Source organism: Paraphaeosphaeria sporulosa (genome assembly GCF_001642045.1).
Source record: "Paraphaeosphaeria sporulosa strain AP3s5-JAC2a unplaced genomic scaffold CC84scaffold_16, whole genome shotgun sequence".
In the NCBI taxonomy this organism is placed as follows: domain Eukaryota; kingdom Fungi; phylum Ascomycota; class Dothideomycetes; order Pleosporales; family Didymosphaeriaceae; genus Paraphaeosphaeria; species Paraphaeosphaeria sporulosa.
The window spans coordinates 96,810-120,401 of NW_017253375.1; the positions used below are offsets into that span (position 1 = coordinate 96,810).

The 23,592-nt window shown below is 52.2% G+C and overlaps 7 protein-coding genes and 1 pseudogene across 8 annotated transcripts; 4 read left to right on the forward strand and 4 right to left on the reverse strand.

The window, feature by feature from the left end:
• Positions 1-595: 595 nt before the first annotated feature.
• CC84DRAFT_1157690 (kinase-like protein) lies at positions 596-3,053 on the reverse strand. Its single transcript, XM_018177025.1, has 2 exons — positions 1,900-3,053; positions 596-1,830 (listed from the first exon to the last, which is right to left on the reverse strand). The coding sequence occupies exons 1-2, from the start codon at positions 2,875-2,877 to the stop codon at positions 1,006-1,008; spliced, it is 1,803 nt and encodes a 600-aa protein (XP_018029271.1). The 5' UTR covers positions 2,878-3,053; the 3' UTR covers positions 596-1,005.
• A 915-nt stretch (positions 3,054-3,968) lies between these two features.
• Positions 3,969-5,640, reverse strand: CC84DRAFT_1157694 (beta-lactamase family protein). The gene is made up of 2 exons (XM_018177026.1): positions 4,516-5,640; positions 3,969-4,456 (listed from the first exon to the last, which is right to left on the reverse strand). The coding sequence occupies exons 1-2, from the start codon at positions 5,407-5,409 to the stop codon at positions 4,058-4,060; spliced, it is 1,293 nt and encodes a 430-aa protein (XP_018029272.1). The 5' UTR covers positions 5,410-5,640; the 3' UTR covers positions 3,969-4,057.
• A 33-nt stretch (positions 5,641-5,673) lies between these two features.
• Positions 5,674-7,148, reverse strand: CC84DRAFT_1210387 (PHP domain-like protein). The gene is made up of 3 exons (XM_018182287.1): positions 7,009-7,148; positions 6,887-6,945; positions 5,674-6,825 (listed from the first exon to the last, which is right to left on the reverse strand). Exons 1-3 carry the CDS (start codon positions 7,079-7,081, stop codon positions 6,040-6,042), a joined length of 918 nt encoding a protein of 305 aa, XP_018029273.1. The 5' UTR covers positions 7,082-7,148; the 3' UTR covers positions 5,674-6,039.
• Positions 7,149-7,421: 273 nt separating this feature from the next.
• On the forward strand, positions 7,422-9,083 carry CC84DRAFT_1157698 (casein kinase II subunit alpha). The gene is made up of 4 exons (XM_018177027.1): positions 7,422-7,910; positions 7,968-8,162; positions 8,214-8,633; positions 8,687-9,083. The coding sequence occupies exons 1-4, from the start codon at positions 7,551-7,553 to the stop codon at positions 8,783-8,785; spliced, it is 1,074 nt and encodes a 357-aa protein (XP_018029274.1). The 5' UTR covers positions 7,422-7,550; the 3' UTR covers positions 8,786-9,083.
• Positions 9,084-10,721: 1,638 nt separating this feature from the next.
• On the forward strand, positions 10,722-15,036 carry CC84DRAFT_1131591 (valyl-tRNA synthetase). Its single transcript, XM_018175906.1, has 10 exons — positions 10,722-11,137; positions 11,223-11,628; positions 11,793-11,855; positions 11,954-12,138; positions 12,190-12,318; positions 12,369-12,384; positions 12,435-12,671; positions 12,719-13,295; positions 13,347-13,853; positions 13,906-15,036. The coding sequence occupies exons 1-10, from the start codon at positions 10,895-10,897 to the stop codon at positions 14,852-14,854; spliced, it is 3,312 nt and encodes a 1,103-aa protein (XP_018029275.1). The 5' UTR covers positions 10,722-10,894; the 3' UTR covers positions 14,855-15,036.
• Positions 15,037-17,119: 2,083 nt separating this feature from the next.
• CC84DRAFT_t108 lies at positions 17,120-17,251 on the reverse strand (annotated as a pseudogene). The gene has a single exon. The product of its transcript is annotated as a tRNA-OTHER (tRNA).
• Positions 17,252-18,914: 1,663 nt separating this feature from the next.
• CC84DRAFT_1233170 (uncharacterized protein) lies at positions 18,915-19,670 on the forward strand (the record flags this gene model as incomplete). Its single annotated transcript, XM_018183782.1, has 1 exon — positions 18,915-19,670. One exon carries the CDS (start codon positions 18,915-18,917, stop codon positions 19,575-19,577), a length of 663 nt encoding a protein of 220 aa, XP_018029276.1. The 3' UTR covers positions 19,578-19,670.
• Positions 19,671-19,813: 143 nt separating this feature from the next.
• On the forward strand, positions 19,814-20,701 carry CC84DRAFT_1169650 (uncharacterized protein). Its single transcript, XM_018179713.1, has one exon. The coding sequence runs from the start codon at positions 19,863-19,865 to the stop codon at positions 20,382-20,384; it is 522 nt and encodes a 173-aa protein (XP_018029277.1). The 5' UTR covers positions 19,814-19,862; the 3' UTR covers positions 20,385-20,701.
• The last annotated feature ends 2,891 nt before the right edge of the window (positions 20,702-23,592 follow it).

The following is a 23,592-nucleotide window of genomic DNA, read 5'->3' on the forward strand; positions in this document are numbered from 1 at the left end:
ATCGCCAACTCCACACGTCTCCATCCCTATCGTCCAGAACACTCCCTCTTCCTTTCCCTTTGAGTTTTCCGCCCACACTGCTTCACGACCATCGACGATACTTCCACCTGTTCCTGTCCCTGCACGCGAGGCTGCATAATGCGTACCCCTTAGGCGTTACCACACGCAGCAACTTGCGCCTCTCGAGCCTATAGTACTTACTCATCACCTACTGAGGAGACAGGGACAATCGGCGTCACATCCTTGATCCCAACCGCAAGAATCACCTTCCCTCTCTCCGATTTCCACCATGACCCGCGTCGTTCCATGGCCTGCACATTCCGATCAAAGGGTGGATGCTAGTAAAGTGAGACTTCGCGTGGCCGTGAGGTCTAACAAGGGTTTCGGGACACTGCAGTGACTGCGTGTGCCTCAACTAGACCGATCGAACGCCCTTGAGCTTGCACTGCGCGTACGTAACCCAGCTCCTGCCGGGCTGCCTTGTCAGCCAATACCCGTGGATCACAATAGTCCACCAGCTTGCACTTCGTCGCACCACATTCCATCACAGCCACTGAAGATTAAAGAGCACAGCGCAAGTCTGCAGTATGAACGTCTTCGCTTCATCAACTCTCTACACTTTACCCAACCCTTCCCCTCTCAATCGCGGTATATACAACCAGACGCGGGCCCATCCGCATCCTCTAACCAAGTAACATGGACTGAAGCGCCTATGCACAAGTAATGGCATCCCTCCGGTCAAGACCGCTGCAAAAACATTCAAAGCAACGCAAAATAAACAATGCCCTCGCGAAGTGGGGAATAGTGGTAATCCAAAAAAGCCAAACCAGCCGCGAAACAAAAACGCCGTAATATCCCGTCATTAATAGATCTTGTAGCGTGTTGCAGAAAATGCACGAGGGCCACGCATCGCGCGCCAGGAATGCAAATGCAGGAGAGGAAATGCGCTCGCTCGAACGCTTGAACCGTTGCCAAACCAGAAATTGAACAAGCCCAATGAACATGTCACGTCCTGCGACCCTGATAAGGATCCTCCAGAATCTCCTGTATCTTGGCGTAAAAACTCTCGGGATACCCCTTCATAATTTCCTCATGCGTGACAGGCGGCTTGCTCGGGTCGCGGCAACGATCTACGATCTTCCAGACGATGTTGCTGAGGAGCTCCTTCGAGACAGGCACCCCGGCGTTCTCAGGGAAAATAAACGTGTCCACGCCGTCGAGAAGCTGCTTGATGGTAGGTCGCTGTGAGGGATCGCGGTTAAGACACATGCGTAGCGTGCGCTTAAGGCCTGGCGGGACCGGAGCACCGCCGATGCCGTAATCCCGAAACTCGATTTCGTAGTCGCGGTTGACGATGGCAAGGACGCGGCCCATTTGATTCGGGATGTGTGCGAAGGGACATTGACCATAGACCATTTGGTACAGGATGCAGCCCAGACTCCAGACGTCGCTGGGCTTGCCGAGCTTCATGTCTTTGGGGCCCTCGCCATTTGCAAGCTTGCCTCGTGCTCCGCCGGCACTGTCTTCGAGACTTTCCGGGGACATGTAATTCGGGGTTCCGATATGTGCGTCTCGGTGGACGTTGACGGTGTGGTCAGTCTCGATGGCGTTTGCGATTCCGAAGTCGATGAGCTTGAGAGACCCCTGCACAAGGACAAAGTTGGCGGGCTTGAGGTCTGAGTGAACAATGTCGTAATCGTGGACAGCATCAACACAGGACAGCATTTCCCTCCAGTAGTAGCGCGTAAAGTTGAGATCGAGCTTCGCGTCTGCAGCATCATTCTTGAGGCGCATGATGCGGGCGAGATCTGATTCCCCTAGTTCCAAAAGCTGGAAGAGTTAGCAACCATCTTCTACCAGACGCGACGAACGGGCGAGGGAGAAAAAGGCTCAACATACCACGTGCAGAATCTGTCGGTCATTGTCGAGCTCCCAGTCGTACAGCTTCACCACTCTCTCCACATTCTTCAGCTTCTCCAACAAATCAATCTCGCCCTTGTAGCCTATAACAGCAGCTTCGTCTGCATCATCAAGCTTTACTCTCTTCAGCGCAAGCAGCTTGTAATTTTCTGCCATGACGCGCATGACGACTGAACTGCCCCCCTTCCCTATCCGGTCCATGAGCTGGTAGGTTTTGTTGTGGATGGTCACGAGGCTCCTCTTCTTGCGCTCTCTAGTCTTGGTCGTTGCAGCACCAGCACTAGCGGTTGCAGTCTCAAGCGCAGACATCTTCGGTGGTGGGGGAGGCGCCGGTCTTCTCGGGGTATTCGCGCTTATCGACTGTAATGGCATTGGTCTTTCCTGTCTCTGGATGGGTGACAGAGGCTGTCGCGGGGGTTGCATGTCGTGGTCTGCTGTCTTCATGATGGAGTCCGGAACCTTCAGGCCAGAGTGGACGGCATCCTTGGGATCCGATTTTACTACCGACATAGGGACGATGTTTTCCTGGTCCTGTGAGGGTGGATGCTTTTCATCTTCGCTCTGCGGCGTCCGTCGTGATCTCCTCATGGGCGCGCCTCGCAGCGGTACCCTCTTGATGCGCAGACTGGGGGCAGGTGTGACGGTATCGTGCACGGGCGTGCCCGACCCACTGCGCGAGACGCGTAATTTTGGCTTTCGTACCCTTTCAGGCGAGTTGGCCTCGTTCTGTGCCAGCAGCGCGGTGGTGAGCGCGCTGAGCTTCATGGGCTGCGGGATCTCGTCATCGGACGAATCGCCAATGTCGATGTTTTGCATCATGGGCGCATTCGCCGAGAAGCCCTGGCTCTGGCCCAGCACGCTGAGCGGCGAGTCTCTGCGGGGCCGCACATTTGAGTGCGAGCGCATGCGCCCGAGGCTGCTGTAGGAGCCCATAGGGGTGGGCGAGGCCGTGGCCATGGTGATTTGAGGCGGCGCGTCGGTCGCGAGCGTGATTGCACTCTGGGCTACCGCGAGCTGTGCGGGCGTGTGAATTGACTCCGGATAGCGAATGTCGACTGTAGGGTTAGTTTTCCATACATAAGGCGCGGTGCGGTGCGGTCCGGCGGCTGTTCGTTGTAGGGATGCGGCGGTGGTGGGTTGGAGTGAGAACTGGTGGTTCGCGTATTCAGGATCGGCGCCAGCGGAGCGCGTTGCCAGGAGCAACCGGTAAACAATGGACACCGACACCCGTCACCACTCACCCGATACAAGACTAACTGAATTTGTTTGCAAGAGTATTGTGTTATTGGTACTGCGCACTCGGGCTTGGGTTAGGTAGAATTCTCAGCAAGTTATATGCAATTGTGCACGTTGTTCTTTCCATCGATTATATGTGGGGGATATCACCACTGTTTTTCTAAGAAAGGTGGCAATCATGCTTCGACTAAAACAAATTGAGCTATCTCTGGACTGTTAAAATGACGGAAAGGAAAAAGAATCCTGAGGTAATACCACACACATTGTTGTGCTGTCACCGCAAGGGCGGTATCGATTGTACACTCCACACCCACATCCTTTTCAGAGTCGTGAAGAAATCATAAATAAATTCTTAACACCCCAGTGTGTCCCCCAGCTTCTCTTCATTGCACGGCATCCGCCCTCCAACACATCTACACCTCACTCCTAAACTGTTTGTCTCTCCATAGGACTGAAGATTTTGCGTTCAACGCTACCAGGCCCTCCGAACCATGTCCACCAACAAAACATTATGCTTCTCCCGCGGCTCACGCATGCAAACAAACTGCCAGAAAATCTGGGTCTCAGAAACCTCACACGACATCAACATCGAGACCGAAGACTTCGAATACTATATCTGCTATGTGACGAAAGACTATGGTGACCACTTCCGCGATCCCCTTGTGCTTGCCACCTCGAGCAAGAGCCCAGACGCAGCGTGGGAGGAGCTCGATAGGATGTTGGCTTTTGGAGCTAGGAAGGCGGGGAAGGAATGGGGAACGTGACAAATGTTCTTGCGATGCTACGGGAGCCTCTTACTATATTGCTTTGCTGCGCTTTTCGTGTTGAGTTCGCCAGTTTTCCCTGAGTTCCTACGACTACCTTAGCAGCCCTTCTTCAGCTGCATGGCTCTACTACTCCATCATCCCTGCAGCCCTTCATAAACCGCGCCTTCCAATCTTTCCACAAATTCCACCCACTTTCCATCCATAAATGGAAAGAAGTTTCCCGCCGCAACAACAACAATCCCCTTTTCACCATCAATCCAGAACGCCAGATTCGCCGCCCCCACCCAGTACACGCTCCCCTTGCTCCGCCCTCTCCTTCCGTCCGACAGTACCCTGTTCTCTCCCTGTATCGCGCTTCCGAGACCGAAACATCCTGCGGGATCTACATTGGGAGCTTGCAGTTCGTACGGAAGAAAGACCGGGTTCGCGGTGGGGATGTTGCGAGAGTCATTCCTGATCTCAACCGGGTGAGCTACCTTCGCAAATTCCGCCGCGCTCGCAGCGGATAAGATGCGTGTGCCGGTAATAGGGTCCTACATCAAAGTTAGCTCGGATATCCCTTCCCAGATCAAGTCAACCCATGCCCACTCACCACGCCCGCATTCTGCGGCAACAAAATGCTATAAATCCTCCCCAAATCCGCGACGCTGAGCACCAGTCCCGTCCCCACACTCTGCATATGGTGTCCGCCCTTCGGCCACGCGTCCTCCCGCTCAGCTTTCTTTTCCGCGAACCCGGGGATGCTCACGAACCCCCCATCCGGCAGCCTCAGCCCCACAGGCCAGAAGTCCACGCCTGGGGTACTGGATACGACACTCCCTCCCATCTCGCCTCGAAACCCTCCGTGTCTGATGCCCAACGGGTTGAAGAGATTCTCGCGCAGATTGTCCTCGAAGGACTTGTTGGTCAGCCGCTCGACGAGGACGGAAAGCCAGTCGAGTCCCTGACCGTAGTTTGTTTTCGTGCCGGGCTGCCACAGAAGCGGACTCTTGAGAAGGGTGTCCCAATATGCGGTGCCCTCGTTTTCGGTGGCTACTGAGTCGCCTAGGAAGTCTCGGAGCTCAGTGTTGAAGAACGTGTTTCCGGTGCCGTTGGTGTGGTCCAGGAGCATCCGCGCTGTGATATCGCCCTTCCTCTCTTCGAAGACGTACTCTTTCGTTCCGTCCCCAGTATCTTTTGGGCCAACGAGGACTTTCTTGTTAGCGAGCTCCGGGAGATATTTATCGATTATCTCGGGATTGTCGAGCGTCGCGAGCCCGGCGTCGACGAGCTGCATGAAGGTGACTGCGCCGATGAGCTTGCTGCAAGAATGAACGGAGACCATCGTCTTTAGTGTATGGTCGTGAGAAATATGTTTGAAAAGCTCTGTTCCGCGGGCGTCGAGGACCTGGACGATGACGCCGGGGAGGGTAGGGTTGGGGCCTGTTGTCGCATTGTCGATGTAGTTGTGAAGGGCGGATGCTGTGCTGGGGTTGAGTGTAGGCATAGTCGGAAGAGGACAGAATGGAGAGTTAATTGGGGACTTGGTTGGATGGGAGAATGGGATTGCAGGGACGAAGGGATATCGTCTTCTCAAGTTGCAGTCAAAACGAGTGCAGCTTTATTGCATTAAATGATTTGTCGAAATACGGTGGGGGCGACGCAGCTAGTTGATCTTCATTTTCCACGTCTTACAAGGATATCATGAACGCTGACCGTGATATGTGACGAATTTGGACAATCTGAGAAGGACAGACTACCTATTGGATGTATAAGTGTCATGGAATTAGCCGTCTTACACCCGTTGCTCAGCTCATGTAGCACGGGAGGAAGCTAATCGAGATGCGTTAGCGGCATCTTACACGACTAATCTTTTAGCTCGATATCACATGAAGATCCCAGTGTCACTAACGATGGTCTCCACACGAGATCGCGCACAAAGCATTGAGGAGAGTCTAGTCTCAGTTTCAGTCTCAGCATGACATGCTCACGCGCAGAGAGGAAGTCGATGAGAGCATTGGTATTGGTAGAAGCGATTCCAGGATTCGCGACCAGACTTGTTTAAGAATTGCAGGATCAGCCTGCCAACAAGATGCGCTCAAGGTCCCATGTAACTCTCTTCAGGCGCTGTTCCGGCTTAAGCGGACGACTGCGTGCCGCTCTGCAGTTCAGCATTCAGTTTAGCCTTCTTGTTCTTTTTTATTTGGCGGTTCGAGACCTTCTTCTCCTCCCCAGATTGAGCCGGCGTTGTATCGAGGCTGTCCTGAGCCTTGCGCTTCTGGTCCTTACTCTGGCTCTTCTTCAACTTGCTGTCTACGACCTTCTCTTGCGCAGGCGGCTTCTCACCCCCGTAGACTATGTCGACAATGCCCTTGTAGCTTTGGCGTTTGAGCCGTGCAAACTCCACGATGCTGCGAGGCTCCTTCGTGAGCGCATCCTTGCCTCTCTCCAGACCCAGACCCCACACGGATGCCAGATTCATGACATCGCTGGGCGCCCTTAGTCCCAGCAAGCTCTTTGCCTCCGAGCTCATGATCAGGCCACGTCCCCGGGTCACACGGATGAGCTGTGTCGCATTGCTGATGACATTTCTCTTCGCATTCAAATCAGTGGAGAGGATGGCTTGGCCGTAGCAGAGCTCAATCTTGATCCCGCGTGAGATGGCGGTGCCAAGCATAGGGAACTTGAAGTGCTTCTCAAACTTCTGGCTCAGATCGAGAGAGATGATGTCTACATCTAGACTCTGGCATGCTTGCTGGAGCGTCTTTTCGTCAGTGGGCCGCGCTGCGATCAGATCATACTGCTGCTGGAGCTGCGGAATCCGGAAGTTGGAAGCTGCATCCGTGAGGAAAATGTTACAGCGACGTAGTACACGCAGCCGCGGCGGTGTTGGGAACGGCAGGGGATTGGGGACGGGGGACGTCTGTGGAGATTAGCTTGGCGACCGTGGTCCTGCGGTTGACGGTGGAGGATCAGCTACTCACCAAGTCTGCGGGCAAGCGCCCGCCGTAAGAATGGGTAAGAGCGACCACGTCGTATCCTACTACGTTCTGTGAGTTCCCTCTTCACGGTCGACAGCAAGCATGGGCTCCAATACGCTACTTACATTCATCGAGAAACGCGACCGCACGCTGTAGCTCCTTCGCACTTGTCCAGGGGACGTTGAGATCGTGGAACATGGCTTCTGTGAACCAAGACGGCGCAGCGTTGCGCAGAAGAGCCGCAGGTGAGTCGCCTTATATGTGGTGGTCTGGCGCACCCTGGCTCGCCAATACGAGCTCTTCAAAGCTTGTTCGCGGTCACGTGACCTGCTGATCTCACACAATCGCAGGCACTGTGCACAACAACGGCCCGCACGCTGGAGCTAATCCGGCTGCTCTGACATCAAATTCACCCTCGCCGCGCGCGACTTCTCCCGCCCGAACTCGCAGAGAGGCAGCACCTCTCGCAGGCCGTCTCCGCACCAAGGCAGCTGCGCTCAGCCTGTTGGGGCTTGCAAGCTTTGCCTTCTTCCTCTGGTTCCTCGCCGCAGACCCCCGCTCCCCCACCGCGCACCACCCTCTGCCGACCACCACCTCCCTCGCGGCGAACCAGAGCGCCACCGCCGCAGCACCGCAGCAGCCCGGGCACCCGCATCCAGAGCCCAAAATGGCGCTCAACAGCGCTGGCGGGTCGACCTCGGTCGCCCGCGTGTACGCCGATGTCAACGCCAACATGCCCCGCGCCTACTGGGACTACGACAGCGTCAACATCTCGTGGGGCGTGCTCGAGAACTACGAGGTTGTGCGCAAGATCGGGCGCGGCAAGTACTCGGAGGTCTTCGAGGGCATTAACATTGTCAACTACCAGAAGTGCGTGATCAAGGTGCTCAAGCCGGTCAAGAAGAAGAAGATAAAGCGCGAGATCAAGATCCTACAGAACCTCTCTGGCGGGCCCAACATTGTCTCGCTGCTGGACGTGGTGCGCGACAACCAGGTTAGTGACGGCTCCGACTGGGTTGGCGATTGGGTACTCCTGCTTGCCTGTCCCCGCAAGCCCGCCTGTGCTAATGGCGTGTGCGTGCAGAGCAAGACCCCCTCATTGATATTCGAATATGTCAACAACACCGACTTCCGCAGCCTATACCCCAAGTTCACCGACTACGATGTGCGCTTCTACATTGTCGAGCTTCTCAAGGCGCTCGACTACTGCCACAGCAAGGGCATCATGCATCGCGACGTGAAACCACACAACGTTATGATCGACCACGAAAAGCGGAAGGTGGGTTGCGACTTTGAACTCTCTGAGAAGAGCCACGACTAACAACAACAGCTCCGTTTGATTGACTGGGGTCTCGCCGAATTCTACCACGCGGGCACAGAGTACAACGTCCGCGTCGCCTCCCGATACTTCAAGGGCCCCGAGCTGCTCGTCGACTACCAGGAGTACGACTACTCGCTGGACATGTGGTCGCTGGGCGCCATGTTCGCGTCGATGATCTTCCGCCGCGAGCCCTTTTTCCACGGCAACAGCAATTCCGACCAACTCGTCAAGATCGCAAAGGTGCTCGGCACCGAGGACCTGTTCGACTACCTCGACAAGTACGACATTGAGCTTGACGCACAGTACGACGATATTCTGAGCAGGTATCCGAAGAAGCCGTGGCACTCATTTATCAATGCCGACAATCAGCGGTTCGTCAGCAACGATGCTATTGACTTTCTCGATAAGCTGCTGCGATACGACCACCAGGTACGTCCTAATGTCTCGCTTAAGGTGGGCCGTGTAGAAGCTAATGTGTGCAGGAACGGCTCACCGCCAAAGAGGCCATGGCGCACGCGTACTTTGCGCCGGTGCGGCAAGCGGCGGCGCAGAACCACAGCGCGAGCTCGTCACATTCATGAATCGAAAGAAAGATACCCATTTCTCGGTAGTTTAATAATATCACGAGTTATGCAGGAAGGCCAGGATACGATGGGATAGAGTTTGGGGGCTGGGCTGTGCCGAGTGGCCTGGGTGGGTTGTCGGACAGGCAGGCAGGCAGGCAGGCAGATCATTCGAATTGAGTTATGTGAAATGATGAGGTGTGCAGTGTTGGTGAGGTGTGCATTGTGTTGTAAGAAGGGAAGGTGGGGGTTGTGTTGCATTTTGGGCGTCGAGGGCCTCAATTGCGAGTGAAGTGAATTGAATTGAATTGAGAGCAGTTGCTATGACAGTTGAATGTGTGGTCGTGTGTGATGTCCGGTGTGCGATTGTGAGGATGGATAGACGGCTCCGCAGGTACGTACAAATGGTGAGTGGAATGGTCTAGGTGCTGTGAGTCTGCCGTGGAGACGCAGGGGTTTGGAAGATACTGAGTGACCCCCGGCATAGGTAGTGAGATGTTGTGGAGTGCGTAGAGTGCAGGGGATGGGCATTTCACGATGCGTATCAAAGGATCACTGGGTCCATGTTACAACCACTTTGGAGGAGCTGGTGAGGTAGATGAGTCATTCTGGGCAGACGCGGAGAGAGTGAGGACGGCTACGGCGACGCAAGGTAAGTCAAGTCTGGCGGTGGAGTCCATGCAGTATAATGCAAGATTTGCGAGGGTTTATGGAATTAAGCAATGGGTGGAGGTCATCGAGGGGGTGTAGATGGGGTTGCAGGGGTTCGGATTGAATCAGTATGGTAGGTGGTGTGTATAGCTTCTTGGCTGGTTGGTGTTGTGTCTGGCTCGATGTATGGGGATTTAAATGAGTAAGGTTAGGTTGAGTTTATAGTGCAACAGTACGCTGCGTTGAGTCCGGCGCGGCGTGACAACCTTCAACGTTCTCGACTGAAATTCAACGTCTCTGTGTCAATGCATTGCCCTGAATCAGCGTCCAGTCTGAAGTGGTTTTATGTGTTGAGGTGCATCACGAAGACTTGGATTGAGTCGGGTCCAGAGAGCCAAAGTATGATGTGTTCAGTCACACGGTCAGAAAGATATGATCCAACTATGCTTCTCGGTAAGGTTCCGGTAGCTCTTGGTCTAGCTTAGTGAGGGCTGTTTGTTGTCCAGGACTTTTGTGTTGAGGTGAGTCAAGGCTAGGATATTGTGATGTACTGACTCACGCGAGTGTTGCAACTGCACCGTGGGAGGGCTCGGGGCAGACTCGAGCGGCTCCTTGATAGGAAGCACCGTGCAATTTGCGACATGCATCAATTTGGGATTGAATCAACGTGTGACGCATTGTAGCAAGGGAGGGCTCACCACTCATGGAGCGTGTGTAGGAAGAAGTTCCGCTGACACGTTCAGCTAACGTCTTTACTGAGGATGTATGAATCTACCACGCACCCGCTGGGGCTGTATTAGGATAATGGTAAAGTTTATCCGGTGAGACGGTGAGCCCTTTGAGGAGTTTTCGTGGTAGGATATGTGAGTGACTGCAACAGTATCTCCGCGCAGGTGAGTCTAAGGAGTCTTTGCGGAGATGACTTGCAGTGATCAGCATTAGCTTGGATGAATTGAATACAATTTCCCCCGAAATTCGGGTCTGTTAGTGAGTCAGTGTATATTTTGTTCAGGCACGCGAGCAATCGCACAGGTGCATGAAGCAAGTCTCGAGTACTCGTAGCGAATCAAAGAACAGGCTCCTGGAATTGCTCTCGCTTCCTGCAAGATACCATACGCGCATTCCCAAGAAGAGTTGCATTCGGTTGACTCAGTGCACGATGCATTGTAGGATGCGAGGACTCATGTTGTCGTTCCCATCCAGGGTTGGTGTTGCGTCACGTGCTGAGTGGGTCCGTCGGCGGGCTGTGACTCGGAGCTTGCGCGCTCCTGCAGCTCCAGTCAAAAATGTAATATAATGCCCCGCGGTGTCCCCCCCACTACGCGCTTTCCCACAAACCGACACATCCTCAGAGGGAACCCTCCGCGCCTTTCCCCCCAGTCGCGCACGCTCACGACTCGTCTGCATCCATTGCTGCGACTGCATCCTCTCATCCGCTCACCGTCTGCTCCCCCGAGCAGACACTACAACACCATCATGGCGCTCAACGCGTCCTCCCACAACCCCACTGGTGAGAGCACGGGGCCGAATACCACTGCGCCGCCGCCGCTAGGGGATGACAGCAAGAAGGACATTCTCGCGCATGCCAATGCGGACGGAACAGGCCAATCCGCGCCTGGACAAGCCGCGCCCGATCAGGGAGGGAAGGAGAATGCTGCAAAGCCCAAGACTGCGAAGGAGTTGGAGAAGGAGAGGAAGAAGGCAGAGAAGGATGCCAAGGTACGATGTCCCGTGCAGAGTTGCCGTGTGCCAGACGACGCTTTGCTCATACACACATCCTTGTGACTCAGCTAACTCTGTACAGTTCAAGCAAAAGCAAGCCCAAGCCGCTGCCGCCAAGACTGGTGAAGCTGCCGCACCGAAAGAGAAGAAGAAGAAGGAGAAGGCGCCCGAGCTGCCCCCGTACGTCGAACAGACACCTCCCGGCGAGAAGAAGATCCTTGGCAGTCTCGAAGACCCCCACCGAACGGCCTACATCCCTGCTGTCGTCGAGAGCGCATGGAACGATTGGTGGGAGAAGGAGGGCTTCTTCAAGCCCGAGTACAACACACCCGGCTACAACGAAGGAAAGACCAATGAGAAGGGCACCTTCGTCATTCCAATCCCTCCTCCGAACGTCACCGGCAAGCTTCATGTCGGGCACACTCTGGCGACTTCGCTACAGGATCTGCTCATCCGGTGGCATCGCATGAGGGGCTTCACCACCGCTTGTACGTAACCTCGGGGTACAAGTTCTAGGTACTAGGTGCCAGTAATATCTGGATTCTTTCAGATATTGCTTGCGCACTCTAGCCTGGCTTCATCCTCTCCTCTCTCCTAATTCTTTTTTCCTTCATAAAACGTACCTATCACTAACTTGTACCCCAAACTTTAGACATCCCGGGCTGCGACCATGCGGGTATAAGTACGCAGTCTGTAGTAGAGAACATGCTGATGAGTAATGCTCCCCAGTACAAAGTCGCTATGTCTTAGACATAGCCAATTGTATGTGAATATACTTTTGTGACTCAGCTGACATCGCACCCGCAATTATAGGGCAGGAGGGCAAGACACGTCACGACCTAGGGCGAGAGGCGTTCGTCCGCAGAACTATGGAGTGGAAAGAAGAATATTCTCAGGCCATTACTCGTGTGCTCAAGCGTTTAGGAGGGAGTATGGACTGGAGCAGAGAGGCGTTCACCATGGATGCCAATCTCTCTGCTGCGGTCACGGAAACCTTCGTGAGTCCATTCTGGCTCCCTTTTCCTGACTCCTACTAAATCTCTATTCAGGTCAGGATGCACGAGGAAGGATTGATTTATCGCAGTGGTCGTATCACCAACTGGTGTGTCCACATGAGATCTGCCCTGAGCAATCTTGAAGTCGACAACAAAGAGCTCACGGGCCGAACACTCCTCGATGTGAGTAAAGTTTGACACATACTGTATGAACTCACACTGATCTTGTGCAGGTCCCTGGTTACGAACGTGAGGATTCCCGGTGAAACCACTCTTTTGACTCATCTAACCCAGTGTAGGCAAGGTCGAGTTTGGTTGTCTGACACACTTCAAGTACCCCATCGATGGTACAGAAGAGTTCATCGAGGTTGCCACGACACGTCCGGAGACTATGCTCGGCGATACTGGTATTGCTGTCAACCCCAAGGATGAGCGTTACAAGCATCTTATTGGAATGCACGCCAAGCATCCGTTCGTCGACCGTCTATTGCCCATCTTCGCGGATGACTACGTCGATGCATCTTTCGGAACTGGAGGTAGGTTGTCTCTGAAAGTTGCCGGTAAAGGTCACTGATCAGAACAGCTGTCAAGATTACCCCTGCCCACGACCCCAATGATTTCAACATGGGTACCAACCACAAGCTCGAGTTCATAAACATACTGACGGACGATGGCTTGATGAACGAGAACGCAGGCAAATTTGCAGGCCAGAAGCGTTTCGACGTGCGGTATACTGTCGTCGAGGAGCTCACGAAGCTGGGTCTGTTCGTGAAGAAGGTGGACAACCCCATGAAGGTTCCGATCTGCCAAAAGTCGAAGGATGTCATCGAGCCACTGATGAAGCCTCAGTGGTGGATGAAGATGGAGGGCCTCGCTCGCCCCGCTGTCGAAGCTGTCGAGCGGGGCGACATTAAGATCCGACCGGCGAACTCGGAGAAAATATACAAGCACTGGTTGAACAATATCAACGACTGGTGCTTGTCGCGACAGCTCTGGTGGGGCCACCGTATACCTGCTTACTACGTTCGCATAGAAGGCCAAGCTGGCGACAACACTGACAATAACTTGTGGGTCACCGGTCGTACCGAGGAAGAGGCGCGACAGAAGGCAGAGAAGAGGTTCAGTGGACAGAAGTTCCGGCTCGAACAGGATGAGGACGTGTAAGTTTTGCCCTATTCCCTTACATTCTGACCATTTCACTAACTTGTCAGATTGGACACTTGGTTCTCGTCCGGCCTCTGGCCATTCAGCACTTTAGGGTGGCCTAATGAGGCGTCGATTGACCTGAAGAACCTGTTCCCCACGTCGCTCTTGGAGACTGGATGGGACATCCTGTTCTTCTGGGTCGCCAGGATGATCATGTTTAGTCTACATCTCACCGGAAAGGTTCCTTTCAATGAGGTCTACTGTCACTCATTGATACGAGACAGCGAGGGCAGGAAAATGTCCAAGTCTCTTGGGAACGTTGTTGACCCTATTGACATCCTAGAGGGTATCTCTCTGCAGGAGCTGACTAACAAGCTGAAGCTTGGCAACTTGGACCCCAAGGAACTTAAGACGGCCGAGAAGTACCAGAAGGCCGCATTCCCTCAGGGAATACCTGAATGCGGTGCAGACGCGCTTCGAATGTCACTCATCGGCTACACAACTGGCGGAGGTGACATTGCTTTCGATGTCCAGACCATCCATGGATACCGGCGATTTGCCAACAAGATTTAGTACGTTCAACCCTTTCCTTTCTTCATCGATCCTGACTAACGTCCTTTCCAGCCAAGCCACGAAATTCGCTCTCGGGAGGCTGGGCGACGACTTCAAACCTCGTTCCGCAGTCACGTCGGGCAAGAGCGAGTCCCTACCCGAACGATGGATCCTGCACAAGTTCACGACCAGCGCCAAGAAGATCAACGAGCATCTCGAGAAGCGGGAATTCTCGCTTTCGACCCAGGTTGCGTACAAGTTCTTCTATGAGTTCCTGTGCGATACATACATCGAGAATTCCAAAGCAATCTTCGACAACGGGACAGATGCAGAAAAGGAGAGCGCAAAACAGACGCTCTACACCGCTGTCGAGGGAGGACTCCTAATGATACATCCCTACATGCCTTTCTTGACTGAGGAGCTCTGGCAGCGTCTGCCTCGGAGAGAAGGGGACAAGACCCCTTCTATCACCGTCGCCTCCTATCCCGAATATATGCCCGAGTTCGAAGACGAGGCCGCCGACCGCGAATACGAACTTCTCGTCGGGGCTTCCCGCGGCCTGCGTTCTCTCACATCAGAGTACGCCATCAAGGAGGGCGGATCCACGTTTGTCCAAGCGCTCGACTCGACCACCAACGATGTCCTCGCACTACCGACATCTCTCCCCTCCCTCCGCTCCCTCACCGGCAAGACCGTCTCCAACATCTCCGTCCTCTCGCCCTCTGACGCTGCACCCACGGGTTGCGCCGTTTACACTGTCGGCTCCTCGGCCACCGTCTACCTAGACGTCAAGGGCCGCGTCGAGATCGACAAGGAGATTATTAAGGCGCAAGATAGACTCAAGAAGGCGAACGAGACGGTCGAGCGTCAGAAGAAGATCATGGGCGTTGACAACTGGGAGGAAAAAGCTAATGATGTCGTCAAGGAGGCGGAGCGCGAGAAGCTGAAGGCTGCTGAGGTTGATGGCGCAAACTGGCAGAAGACACTCGAACAGTTCGAGAAGTTGAAGCTTGAGGGATAGGTGTGCATGGATTGGAGTTCTGGGCGGTGGATCTTGAATGTAAGGGATCGGGACATCTGGCTTTGTCTGGACCAAACGGTCTCAGTAAGGAAATAGGCAAATCGGGAATGTGAAGTTTAGAGTTCAAGAGGGATGTGTATATGTATTAGTTTTCAAGACTTCAAAAATAAGGTTACCACTTCGATTCGTCTGCTCTAACGCGGTGGTTGATGATGTGTTTGAATATCACTTTGCTTCGGCTCACCTGTGATGGGCAGGGTGGGTTGCTGACGTATCTACCATGCTGATCTTGATGTGAGATGACGGTGCCGGTCCATGCACGAGTTGTAATCTTAATCACCTACTGCTGCTATGTACTCTGTCCTTCCGTATTGCCCCACATCCCCATCGATAATTCCTCGAGGGAGGGCAGCAGGACGCAAGATTCCATGTATTCTTCAGACAAGTGTTTTTCGATGAACACGCCACGCCTACGTGAATGTGCGTGTTATGGACTTGACGCACTGTCTGCGGCGGCGCAGATGGGACAGACGAATTCAGTGTGGGGTTCTGTTCGACGAACAGGAGAGTTTGCGGTTCGCAATTCGCAAAGCCTACGCTGTGCGACACCAAATATGTATCTTTGTTGCTGGCTTCCTCAATACATCCCAGAGAAGCGGGATCCAGAGCACCATGTGCTCTGGAACCACAATCTCTGGACAGAGCACGCCAACATCTTTGTGCACGACGTATTTTGGAAGCGGAGACGCTAGCCGTGCGCACTCAAGTGCTGTCTCGGACGCTTTCTCGTGTGGTAAACCGGGGGAGTTGGAATCCCCATATACGCTGTGCAGAGTCCTTTGAAAAGGATAAAGGACGGCCCACGTGTGTGCGCACATCCATGCTTGGAGCGGAGCCGCTGGACATCCAGTCTCATCAAGGTCAATTCTTGTGTGATGGTGTACGGGAGTGGCAGAATCCGCATATGCTTGTACATGTGGACCTTGTGGAGAGCGAGACACGATCGCATGACGTTACGACGCAGATGTGTTTGAAATGGAGACGCTAGAGAGCGAATGACGGTCCATAACAGCTGGGTATCCTGATTTTGGGAAGTGAAGCTACCAAGCATCCACTTCGTCCAGTATGCTCCTATTAGTTGACTGGGAAGAAGTGGGTTCGCACGGAAGGATTAGAACAATGATTGTGAAGAGCGAAGAACGGTCTATAGCTGTTCAGAGAGTCCTTCTTGGAAGAGGGGCCGCCGGCCATCGAGCTTGTCCAGAGCATCTCCTAGATCGATGGGCTAAGCGCGGCAGAGTCGATAGATTTCACGTTACTGTGGTCTCTTGACAGGGGCACTCTTCAAGCAGACTGTTCTTGGAGGCGGAGTTGCCGTGCTTGAACTACTCAGATTTTTCCTTCGTTTGGTGGATCGAGGGCGTAAGGTTCCGCATTTATTCATTCGATGTTTATTCTGAAGAGTGTGGCACAGTCCATAATTCAGCGTGCCAGGCTATTAGATATGGAGTTGGCACATAGATATCGCTACTGTGCTCTTGTGTGGCTGAACAAGGACTGTAGAATTTGCATGTATTTGACATGAGGGAGAGGCACTCCGGACTTGATTGGCAGCAATGCTATGTTGAACGCCATACGACACATTAAGTCGATTTCTAGTTTGGATGAATCGGTCTAGTTTGTTTTGGAGGCCCGGTACGCCTCGTGTGCTTTTATGTTCGTTTTGGACTTCGCTGTCGAAGTAGGCGGAAGGAAGTAAGGCGAAAGATTGCGCACATCTGGCCAACCCCTCGAAATCTTCAGCATCACGAATATAGGCCGTTGCTTAGCTGGGTTAAATTTTGTTAACACTGCCGTGACTCTTCGCAGGATCCTGACCAAGTATGTCTTCCTCGGAGGGACATCAAAATCATGTTTTGCGATTTCGAACGCAGCTCTTATGCGATGCTCAACGAAGACGTTGGGACGAGTTGTGCGCCTGTAAAGTCACGTCCCGAGGAGAGAGGTGGGGCTCATACCACTCGCCATAGCCCTTTTCTAACAATTATGTATATCTGCTTGTCTTGAGTCGCTTTTGGGCTGGGCTTGCGGGGGAAGAGTCCCGAAAAAGGCTTCTGTCCGCACATGTCCTTCTGTTCAGGTTAGCAATAAGAAATGCGAAGAAGTGATGTAGTATTTATGACTGCCATACCGGGGATGTCAACTGGATTGAGACCCAGCTATACACTTTATGCGTGCAAAAGAAACGTAAAAAAGTAAGTCTGATGACCGTGCCAGGGGTCGAACCTTTGAACTGTTAGTGATGACGTCTTAGCGACTTGCGAACTGTGAATACACACCTGGAATCTCTTGATTTACTAATCGTAGTCAAGCGCCTTGCCATTGGGCCACACGGCCGATTTTGCTCGCTGTGAATTGAGCTGTTTGATGAAGAAGTTAAAATTTTAAAATTATTATACCAGAATTTTTTTGGTGGAACGAAGGCTCGTACACCGATAAAGCAAGCTTCCGTCCATATTTTCGGAGCCCAGACGTAAGTTAGATGGCAAATCGCTCCCTTTGTGTGGAGAATAAGCGAGGTCCACAGTTTTTTTCGCAGTCAACCTAGTGTGCTGCTCAGGCTTGCAACGAGGACGAAACATGAAGACCCGATTCTCAAATATTTATCGTCGAACAGAGAACAACAACATAAAAGATGGTATTTTTTCTGGAGCGAAGTATGCACTAAGTCTCTCTTTCTCTAGATAGTTTGCAATCACCCCAGGGACCGACACTGCGCAGCACATATTCGTCCTCGCCTCGCCCAACGATGTTTTTGAGCTAGAGAACAACACAAATTACCTCAACGAAAATTGAGAGTTCTTTTATCGGATTGCGGTGGAGTAGATGTTCTTATCTCGACAGAGGCGGAGGAAGAGCAATATTGCATAGTGCAGGGTACTGAAGGTTCGATAACTCAAAGTATAGCCATTTTCTCTGCCTATGAGGCGCTACGAACACGCAAATTACCTTACTGCTATCCGATGAGACGACTGCGTGGGTACAGTTTCCTCGATCGGTGTGTCGAGACCGCTGTTATGATAACCCACTTCCAAAGGAGAAGCGCATGATCCAGACAGCCTTTGCCGCGAGCACTTGGCATAGACATCAATGTGGGACGAACCTCAAGGTGAAGGAAAGGGGGAATGCGCGCTCCTAGTTGAAAATCAAGGAACGTCTACAGAAGAGAACAGGAAGGTAAGCCGGTCGATCGACATGAGCGTCGAGTTAAAAAACTTGCTCATGTGTAACTTGGCAAAACGAATCCATCACATTTACGGGGGTCTGCAGCCGTTGGGTGTAGCGGTATAACAAAGCTTCCTCGTCATACTATACTGGATGACTCAATTTCAGGGACCCATGAGGATTCACGTGACTTCAAATTCAAAAACCACAGTGCCGTGCGACACTGCTTCCCGTGAATTTACTTACCCTATCAAGCTAGATGACTCAGCTTACCGCAGTGTTGCTTGCATCCCTTGCTGTGTTATGGGCGCCACAGTCAACAACTAAGCAAGCGTCGACTGCTTCAAGGTTTCGAATCATCGGGCCACATCTCGGCGATTTTGTAGTTGGCGTGAAGGCCAAACGAGTAAAATCCGAACCGGATGCACAGCCAACAGAATCATACATCGCGGGTCAGCCCCTTCCGACACTGATCTTCAAGGTGGCGTATATGGGACGGACCGATCTTGGGCGGGCCGCCCCGTACGGTATTTGGCGTCTTAGGTAAATGTTTGCCGACATGTTCGAGCATATCTACTTTATTTCTATGATTAAGCGATACGAACCAGTGAAGGGTCTAATGGTTCGTCAGCAATCTCTTCTATTCTGTAGGAAGATCAGTGGGACAGTGATCTTCTGAAACGTGCTGGGCTGACGAGGAAGTGATCAGGGAAGTAGCACCATCTTAACTTTCCCCATACGTCCAATCCTATTCATCGTACTACAAGACAACCTAACCATATTAACAGACGGAGCTGTTTGTTTCCGAGATAAGTGCTGAAGGGCTGCGCTAACAATGTCTGCCAGCGGAGATCCCACTAGCCTGGATCTGGGGCAGTTCAAGCAGCTGGCCTCCATGTCCCTGGGTGCAAATAGCTATGACTTGACGGTGTTCCAACCTTTCCGCGGCGCCCGCTTCAATCACTCTGTCTCAACGAATGGCCACTACTGGGCCGGTCCTTTCATTCACTTCGCTGTCCATACCGCCACATACGTCTTCACGTACCGTTTTTTTGCCAATCACTCTCCAGAGCACCCTGAAGGGTACCTGGACATCGACTCGCTCATGGCTTTCGAAGACGTGACGCGTAATGCCAATGGCGAATTCGTATGGAAGACTGGCCGGGAACATATCCCGAACGACTGGTACCGCCGCGCCATCGGCGACGACTTCGGCATCGCTGCTTCCGCATTGGGTACGGTTGATGCGCTGCAGCATCTTCCCTACATGGCGGTCTTGGGAGGAAACACGGGTGAACCAAACACCTTCACCGGTGTCAACGTCGCAGACCTTACAGGCGGCGTGCTCAATCCCGAAACGCTGTTGCAGGGAAATAACACGATGTTCCTGGCCTTCCAGGCGGTCAGTGCCGTTGCGCCGGATATCCTAAGGGGGCTAGTTGGTAACGTGTTGCTCGAGGTACAGAAGTTGACAGTGGTGTTGACCTCCTGTAATTGAGAAGCTAGGGGGGGCCGCAACTGGCGAAGTTTGATACCACTACATTTGGCAATTTTCCTGGGGCACAGGGTGGGATTTAGCTCCTTGTAGTTGTTGTAGGCGGGATTATATATTTTGTAACCAGGAGCAAAGTGAACGGGGAAGGCGAAAGGTCCACATATATGCGCTAGACTAATTGTAGTAAAGCTTGCTCGCTAATCTGACCAAGTTCACGTGGAGACGGGAGACAGCATTTACCCCAACATCTTGCATCTCACAGCTGCGCAAGTCCACTCTTGACACACAATGCCACCTTCCGGCGCGGCTTACAACATCGATTGGGTGTGGTCTTTCGACTCCAACACACACGTCGCAACCCACCGCGACTGGTTCACAACCTTCACACCTCTCACTTCCCAAATCAGCAGCACGCACATCAGCTCCACATACTCCGTAGAAGGTATAGGTTCAGTCGAGATCGAGGTGCGCAGGATCATCGGCAACGCAGCAAAGAGGAACGTGGGACCGAAGAACTCCAAAGTCGTACTTCGCAATGTGTTGTATGTACCAGACTTCATCTGCAATGTGATGGGCAATACCGTGCGAGAGGATTACGACATCTCAATTGGCGCGGAGAGGTGGATCATAGATAAGAAAACGGGACGGGGCATCGGCATGTTGGACAAGAACCCTGCAGGGCTGGTCAAGATCCTGTTGAAGGGACAGGCGAAGGGTGAGACGGGGTTGAAGGGCGATGTACCAGCCAGAATTACTGTTGAGTGGTCAGACGAGGAACAGCAGAAGTATAAAGCTCAGAAGGAAGCTTGAGACACCACAAAGGATACTCGAATGATCATTTCACGACAACGCCGCCTATTATCACCGATCCACCAAGATTGAGCTCGGCATCAGCTATAGGTGGGATGCTTCTGCTGCACGGACATGGTTCTGGGTTCCACTTTCAGCGGCGGACAACGATCAAAAGCTTGAGACTGGGGGCATCGCATTTGGACCGAAAGCAATGACCGGCTAGAAATTTGCGAAGACAAAGTCCCGGTGAGCAACACATAATGTGCGTTATGTATTCCCTTAGATTGCATAGCAAAGCCTCGACGTCGAGCGAACATAGATCAATATGTCGTGGTTTTGAAAATAGAAAACGGCAAGCTCACATTGTACCCCACGGTCATGCATGTTAAGTGAAGCGCAAAAACATAAAGTAATCGGCTCGAAAATTTGCGTGTTGTCCGTGAGCTCTCAGTATGATGCAACGGGAACCTATCTCAGAATGAAGACCCAGACGCAGTCTGCGGCATGGCTATCTCATCAAGTCGATTTGAGCCATTGTATTGGTGTTGGACACTGCACGGCAGTCGTCCACATATACCTGTGAAGTTGGCCCAGACTCGAAGGATATGCAGGTGGCTCTGATTTTGAGAATGCAGTCTTGCGTAGACGGAGACACTAGAAACCGCTAAGTCTTCCTTAATCTTGAGATTTAATATCCTTGAAGCGCAGCCGTAGACGCCCGACATGACCCTAATGTCGAACAGTGTAGGAGAGTGAAGAAGGAGTGTTGAGAAAGCAGAGGACACGCGCCATTTGCTCTTCGAATTTTCAACTTTGGTGGTGAGAAAGAACGACATCTGAGCGATATCATAGAACTTCTTCGAGGTGCCACAAAAGCCTGTTTTATATTGGGTGCTTTTTGAGACCCTCTGCATAGTCATGTTGAAGAGATGGGCTTACAATTCCCACGACCCGATACTCCATGCGCTGTTTACAAATAAGCGATGCAGGACATTTATGCGGGTGCATTGCTCTTTGAGTACCAGCCATCATATTGTAGGAAGGCGCGTGCCTCGAGCCCTCAAGTCTCGTGTTTATATTGATATCTGCATCGGAGTGAACAGTAAATCGATTTTCTCGGGATGCACCGTCCAGAATTTTGGTTCCACGCCATATTTTGCCCGAAGATGCTCGGTTTAGAGCTGGCAAAGATGTGTAGAGTCAGATATTTGAACGCTTATGGAGATCAGAAAAAGATGACTTAGCATGTACCTCTTTATTTTTCGACCAAGACGTCGCGTAAGGCCCATGTTCTTCAACTTGTAGTTTGGGCTGCTTATAGAAGGTGATGGGACGTCGGACAGACAGGGTTCAGACAAGCCATACCATGAATACTTAGACATTCTCGAAATATCCAAAGCAGGCTTGTATATCCTTAGCCATTTCTTCCCTTCATACATCTTCCCAGACGCAGCAATAGGACAATACAAAGGAAGCCAGCAAACCACCAGTTTGACTTTGGCGGCTTTTGGCCGCGATGTACACGCGAACAAGCAGTTTCAAGTCTCTTCGTGTTCCACTCAATTGATGCCCCGGATGAATAGTAGCAAGCGCCTCGTTATTGTCGATACCACATCATTACCGAAACCCCAAGCATTGAAATCATTGGTGTCTCCTTTTCGACGGGAATTCAATCCATATGCCTCCGCATTGCGTGTTTGGAAGAAGGGGCGAGATCCAATACGAAGGTTGTGAAGCCGTTGTTGGCAAGCCCGATTCATTCGATTGTAGGAAATTTCTTTTGGGGTCAGAGTTGATCGCTTCTTATACTGACTGCAATTGGCACAAAAAGGGAATACAGGTCATGGGCAAGGCTCATGCTAGCCTTGACAGACTGGACACATGTACTGAATGGACTCAATATTTTGAAGAGGGTGGAGGAGGGAAATATGAGAGCAGTTCCGCCAGGCTTTAGTTCTGGTGGAACACTTGTGCAGACAATACGAGACTTTCGATCACACATGACCGCATTAGCCCCGCGTGAAGAGACCAAGACGAAGCCGACGGACACATTGAGGCTCCAGGTATGAGATTTGGAGCGCCCGCACACATCGGTTGTGTTCCTTTTCGTATCGGATAGTCGATCTTTGAGATTCCAGAGATCGCTCTGTGGGCCAATGGGAAAGAGAGCAAGAGGATATACACGTTCTCCACGTTTTCTTTTTTGGTGCCAGGAGGCAAAGACATGTCTCATAGGTTTCGCATTTTAGTTCTCAGCAGGGGTCTCAGGGAAATCACAGAAGGCGAGAGCGACCACAATATACACTTGAAGCCGGTTCGATTGCCCACTCACGACGCAAAGAGAAGGTATGTCTTCCACAATGCTTCCGATCCTAAGTTCGACTGTCTCTATACTTCGTGGGTTGCGTGTCTTCGAAAGACAGCAGCACCAGTAATCAGAAGACTCAACGAGATGATTTTGAGTCCGTCCACAGAACATCATGTTGGACCACCGAAACGTAGATACCGCAGTCTAGAGATGTATCATTGCCCCCGTGCTAACGCCAAGAAGGACATGATCTTCTTCACCTAGTTTTTTCGAGAGATATCAGTTTTTCCAGCAGTGGAATAGGCCATTTCGAATATCAAACCCCATTCGCGGCACTGGTAACTGGTTGTAGACTGACAGAGGTGAGAAGCAGCAATGCTACGAACACAGAAATCTGGAACGAGCCAGGGGAGTCTCATGGCCATGTTCCCGACGAACTTTAGGGCAACAACAAAGGACCATAACATTTACTGAACTTTCTTTCTTCCGGTCACATTGTGCTATCAGTAATTTTGAATCTTCGCTCCTGGGCGGCCAACCAAAACGAGGAACACCACGGAACTTTGGCCTGGTTTTTCGAGACCCACGAGAAGGACACCATAGTCTATAGCAGGATATTTTCAACGCTCTGTCCCGGACAGTCAGACAAGCCAGGGAACACCATAACTTGGTTGGATATGACCTTTAGAGCACGTGGGATCAACATTGTTCCTTCTTGTACATCTCTTGACATACCTCTCACGAGGCACTCCCAGAAATGGGGTAAGGTGCACCATGTACTGGGTGCACAATTCTCTGTAGTTCACGTGAAGAAGAACATCGTACGGACTGCTGCGGCTTTTTGACGATTATACCCCAGGTCCCCCAAAGACGAGGCAAGGCACAACAGGACACGGTATCATCATTCTCGGAACCCAC